Here is a 6,168-nt window from a genome sequence, read left to right on the forward strand (position 1 = left end):
TGTAGACAGTAAACAATGGTAAGGTGTTCCAGCCCAAAGCAAGTTACACATTCACTTTGGAGGAAAGACGACAAATTTGTGATTGGGTTACGAAATTAAAGATGCCTGAGGGTTATACGTCGAATCTTGGAAAAAAGGTAGATATGGAGGTGGGGAAGTTGAGCCATTTGAAAAGTCATGACTACCATGTTTTCATGGAGACCTTAGTGCCTATTGCATTTTGTGGTTTTCCTGAAAGAATCTGGAAACCCATCACTGAGATTAGTTTGTTTCTCAAAAACTTGTGTTCTACCACATTAAGGGAAGAAAACCTACTTTGGATGGACCAGAACATTCGTGTAATTTCTAGTAAGATGGAAAAAATATTCCCATGTGGTTTCTTTGATGTGATGGAATACCTTCCAATACACCTTGTACACGAGGCACGACTTGGAGGGCATGTTCAATGCAGATGGATGTATCCCTTTGAGCGATAATATTATAAGTTTGATATAATATTCTATTTTATTTGAATGTTCTTGGCTAACATGACATTATGTAGGACAATTGGCAAATGCAAATAATTTGCTAAGCAGAGGAATAGGATTGAAGGATCTATATGCGAAGCCTATCTTGCAAAGGAAACTGCACATTTTTGTTCTTATTATTTTGAGAGTAACGTGCCATGTTCTAGGAATAGGCCCGATAGGCACACGGTCGAATGTGTGAATGATCCATTATATCCACCAATGTCCATATTCAATCAACCAGGCCGATGTTCTAAGGATGTTAGAAAGAGAAGTTTGAGTGATATGGAGTACAAGTCAACTACACTTCATGTGTTGCTAAATTGTCCCGAAGTTATACCATTTCTCAAGTAAGTATTGATTTATTAGTTATCAAAATGTAAAATTTACTGTGACTACATATTGATGCAACTACTAAAAATATTTGATGTGTCACAGTCACTTCGTGGGTCAATTTGGCCATGATGCTGTATATACGAGATTTGATACGTAGTTCAAACAGTTTGTAAGTATATATATACGTAGTGAATGTATAAAAATTGACTCATAAGTTGTGCTAACTTATGATTTTTTTAAACACTATGTAGGTAAATAATTCAAATAATGGTGTAAATCAATTTTTGAAAGATATATCTTGGAGACATGGGCTTCAGGTCACAACAATGTCCAAGTACGTAGTGAATGGTTATAAGTTTCATACAGAGGATTTCTCTAAAAATAAAAATAGCAACAACAGCGGGGTGTGGGTTCAAGGTGGTGATGGCAACCAAGTTGGAGATATTGATTATTATGGTGTGGTCAAAGAAATATTATAACTAGAATATACAGGTTGGCCATATAAGAAATTGATACTCTTTAGATGCAAGTGGTTTGACCCAAATCCAACAAGAGGTACAAGAGTACACCACCAATACAACATAATTGAGGTTAATCATACGAGGGAGTATGATCGCTATGATCCTTTCATAATTGCACATAACGTTAGGCAAGTGTATTATGCTCCTTATCCATTGCGGCGGAATAAGTTCGATTGGTGTGTTGTAATAAAAACTAAGCCTGTAAGTAGGGTGGAAGTCGAGAATGTGTTAGATGTTGCATATCAAAATGATATCTCCAATGTTCACCAAATAGTGGACGATTAGTTAGAAAATGATTTGGAACATCCTGAACGCATATTGGAAGAAGTTGATATAAATGAAGTAACAATTATAGAAAATGAGGATGAAGAATCAACTGATGAAGCTCAAACAAGTGAGGACGAAGAATTCTCGGACGAGGAACAATACGTCGATGAGGATTAAAAAGTTGATTTTTTAAAGCACTCTCGTTTTATAGCTAGTTTCTTATATGTTTCAATCTAAATGTGTATTATATTATGCAGATGGCAGGCAAGGGTCAAGGTAACAATGACCTTACTAGTTCTCGGGGTCGAGAAAAGGGTAGGAAGGGAAAGAGGAGGGTAGAAAATAATAGTCCCTCTTCTCCATCCTTTTTAGAGATGCCTATGTCTTATCCTCCACCACACGGCTATACTGAGCTGCCACAGCATCACGAGCCGTACACCTTCATTCAGACACCAGGTCTTCCATCACAGGGGCATAGGACTATACGTCCGACATACAGTCCAGCTGCCTCACAACCATCTGCATCGCAGCCATCTACATCATATCCACATGGATCATATCCCTACATATCACAGCCACATAGATCGCATCCATCCATGTCACAACCACTCGGGTCACAGCCATCAGTATCACATCCACTTGGGTCTCATCCAGCTATGTCGCAGTCACAGGGATCACAACCATATTTATCATCGACTCCATCTATTGCATGCCTTTGCCTACGAGGCAGTAGCTCTGACCGGCCTACACCGTCTTCACATGCCTCTGATACACATGCTTCGGATGGTGATGACGAGGTTAGCTGATTAGTTTAACTTGGGAGTTCATTATAATCAGCTATATATCTACTGTATTTGTCATTGAGTAATTGTGATTGGTATTCGTCATTATTCATTATCATTGTTATTGGAAGTTATCACTATCAAGAATTACAAATCCAATACAAGCTGAAAACTTCTGTCAAAATAGGGCATAAAATTTAACCCGAATATTCATATTAGTGATGCATTTAATCAGTACACAATTGAGGAAAAAATTGCATATTACATTGACCCTAAGTACATTGCCTTAGCACCATCTCATAATATATACCAATACTCTAAAATAAACTAAGTAGAATCCCTAAACTAAGTCCAGATTATGTAAACAACAAGTATAACAATTATCCACTTTGACCGAACCCTCTCTTTTTCATATGTATTAACTTTCCTCAAAAGACCAGAAATCACTCTCCTTGTTTGCTCCGACATTTGATCATATTGCCACCTAAAAAAATTCACCTACACTAGGAGCATGCAATAAAGAATAGATTTAGGTTATCAAAAGAATAGATAAGCATTGCGATTTGATGAGGGTCTGAAGATTTAGGCTATCAAAAAAATAGACAAAATACACTTACTTTGCCTAAGTGGCAGCAATAGAACCTACGACCTGAGTTTTTATCAATCTATGATGTTTGAAACAATGCAACACGCCCATATCGACATAAATACACCATTTTTACCAATCTTATTGTAGGATTTAGGCTCTATAATTGTTGTCTAAGAAGAAAGTATAAGATGAGAAAAATTAGGGCTTTAATAGGGAAAGAATTGGGAGTAGGTCTACTATGGCAAATTTACAAAGAAAGAAGATGAGATAAATTAGGGCTCTTTCTTCAGCAATGTTCGAAGAGAGAAGAAAGAGAAAAAATGAATTTAGGATTATATGTTGGTAGGTTTATAAAAGGGGTTGAGATAAAATTGTTGTTTTTTACCGTTGAAAAGCCATGTCAGCCTAAAAATGAAAAGTTCACGCGCTCAATATAAGTGACACTCACGTTTTGTACCAGGTAAGTGAGCAGTATTTAATAAACACATAAGTAAATAAAGACAGGTAGCCAATAGGTACAAGGCCAAATTGAGGTAGCAAATTGAAAGAGTGAGCCAAGTTTAGGTAGCCGTCTAGGTATTCTGCAAAATAAAATGTATCATCTGCTTGCAAGCATGAAAGAGAGATGTCTTATGTATTTTATGATCTTTATTATGTCATTTAATTTTATCAGAATTCTCCTTTTTGCTAAAACAATGCACTGTTACAAAAAACAAAATTAGAAGGATGTTGAAGCTCTCAAACAACTCTCACTTACAGAGGTACAAATCTGCCTTTAGTTGCTAGAGTTTGTAAGTTTTGCATGTTTCTTTCTGACAATAATTTTAATCTTTTCAGGTCGATAAATTTATGTCCCTATGGAGTGGTGGTAAGCCATTTAAGGATGATTATGAGAGGAGAATTTTGACAACACTTGATATTAGGCAGTTGAGCCAAGATGGCAGGATGGGGAACCCCGACGAAAAGCCTCTAGTGTTACCAGCGGCGCAGACTGTTTTACAGACTGAGATTGTTGAAAGAACTAATGCGAAACCATTAAAGGAAGACTCAGCACCTCCTGCTCAGAAAATACATAAAGAGAAGAATAGCAAGCAGCCAAAAGAAGCAAGTAGCAAGGTTATAGAAAGTAGCACGAAAAAGTACATCTTTGATATTGAAGAGGAAATTCATAGTTTAGAAAAACAACCCAACGATATGAATCCCAAGAGCAAGGAAGTTGATGAACCGAAATTGACGGAGATGAAGAGAGAGGATGAGATAGCCAAAAATAAGAAGGCAATGGAGAGGAATAAGAAGTTGGCCGAGAAAGCAGCTGCCAAAGCAGCAATAAAAGCTCAGAAAGAAGCTGAAATGAAGCTCAAGGAAAATATCCTTTTAATTCTATCATTTTTTTCTCATTTTTTAAAATAGGAATTTACATTAACTATGAACTTATATGTATTATCTTTACTCCTTTCAGGAACGTGAGAAGAAGGCGAAGAAGAAAACTGGAGCATATGTTGCTGCTGAAGAATCTACTGAGGAACCAACTGAAGCAGCTACGGAAGCTGATGAGGAAGAGAAGGTGGAGGAACATGTTAAAACATCAATTGCACCTAAGATTAAGGCGCCGAAAGAGAATACTATCAGGAGTCGACCAAAGCATGCAAAAGGCGTGGATAGTCCTAAAAATATACTGAAGCGCAAAAAGATAATGAACTATTGGCTATGGGCTGCTCTTGTAATTCCACCACTACTAATAGCATATAAGTATCTTATCTAGATTATTATGAAAGTCAAAAGTAGAGGGGGAGTAAAAGAGGGAAAAACTTGGTATTGCTTACAATTTTGTATTAACAAGTTGTATTTTTGTAATGTTAAGTCATGCCTACTTTTTGCATCCTTGACTAAGGATGGAAAAGTCATAATGTTGCGGTAGATAAGGCTTTCTCAGATACTTACAGAAAAGAGTATTTTATGCATGTTTGATTTTGGTTGGTGTAGTTTCTAGTTTTGGAACTTGCCTAAAGATTTTCATCTTGGCATTTAATTGTAAACATTTGAGTTCTTTATGATCTTCCTGCTTGTTATTACATAGAAAGATAGCCTTTAACTCTGTTAACCTAGAAGTGCATATTTTATGTTATATTGAGTGAGGTATGTCCAGGTTTTTATCGAGTTTGTTTTTCTGTTGGTATGCTCTCCCCTTCTCATGTGCTCCCAGAAGTCTACATATGCTCGTTTTCGCAAATATTCTATCAGCTTAATTTGTACGTTCTCTTATTATTATTATTATTTTGATAATCGTGGTATCCCGACCAGTTTGCGCATACCTTAACTAATTTCACGGGATGCCTATCACTTCTCATCAGTAACAAGTACCAAATAACACTATCCGCCAAAGCTTGGATAGATGGTAAGAAATCACCTAATATTTTTTTGTCTCCGTTAGAATTTGAACCTGAGACCTCAATAGATTCGTAAGTTGTATGTTCTCTTATTTTCCTTCTTTTTCTTTTTTCTTTTAGAGATGATAAGCTTGACTTTCAAGGGACAAGGTAAGAATTCATCTTAATTCTTTTATAGGATCCTTGATCATAGAGCTAAACCAAGAGCCCTTTGGACATAAATTATTTTTGCTTTTTTTCAAAAAAAATTTACTTTTTTTCGAAATCAGCGTTTATTCATAAAATTTTTAATTTTCACTTGAAGATACATTTTGAAAATTTTCGAAAATTTGAAAAACTCCAAAAAGTTATTTTTTAAAATTTTCACTTAATCACTCACAAAACTTCAAAAACAACCCAAACTGAAATTTATGTCCAAACACAACTCTAAATTTCAAATATCATTTTCACTTGAAAACTCTTTTCACCATTTTTGGAATTTTACAATTCTTATGTCCAAACGCCTACTAAAAGATACTATTTGAAACACAGTATGTCAAAGTCCTACTTGTTATTGCTTTCGTTTCGATTTTCTGATTGCATTACTTAGTTTTCATTAGTTTAAAAGATACTTCTTTGGTTTTCATTAGTTTGCTTGTTATTGTCCCTTACTTTTATTTTTCGTGAGTCGATGGTCTGCCGGAAACAACCTCTATGCCTTCTTACAGGTAGGGGTAAGGTATGCGTATACACTACCATCCTCAGACCCCACTTGTATAATTACACTGGGTTTGTTATTGT

General features: G+C 35.8%; 1 protein-coding gene across 1 annotated transcript; it reads left to right on the top strand.

Moving 5' to 3' along the window:
- Positions 1–2,286: 2,286 nt before the first annotated feature.
- Positions 2,287–5,047, top strand: LOC104114925 (proton pump-interactor 1-like). Its single transcript, XM_070188448.1, has 2 exons — positions 2,287–2,427; positions 3,839–5,047. The coding sequence occupies exons 1-2, from the start codon at positions 2,287–2,289 to the stop codon at positions 4,409–4,411; spliced, it is 714 nt and encodes a 237-aa protein (XP_070044549.1). The 3' UTR covers positions 4,412–5,047.
- The last annotated feature ends 1,121 nt before the right edge of the window (positions 5,048–6,168 follow it).

Source organism: Nicotiana tomentosiformis, chromosome 11 (genome assembly GCF_000390325.3).
Source record: "Nicotiana tomentosiformis chromosome 11, ASM39032v3, whole genome shotgun sequence".
Taxonomy (NCBI): domain Eukaryota; kingdom Viridiplantae; phylum Streptophyta; class Magnoliopsida; order Solanales; family Solanaceae; genus Nicotiana; species Nicotiana tomentosiformis.

What these genes read in the sequence shown, in the direction of transcription:
- LOC104114925 (XM_070188448.1), top strand. Translation starts at nt 2,287, where the DNA reads ATGTCGCAGTCACAGGGATCACAACCATATTTATCATCGACTCCATCT. An exon ending in CTTCGGATGGTGATGACGAG is followed by an intron (nt 2,428 to 3,838) that starts GTTAGCTGATTA and finishes TAATCTTTTCAG; the next exon opens with GTCGATAAATTTATGTCCCT.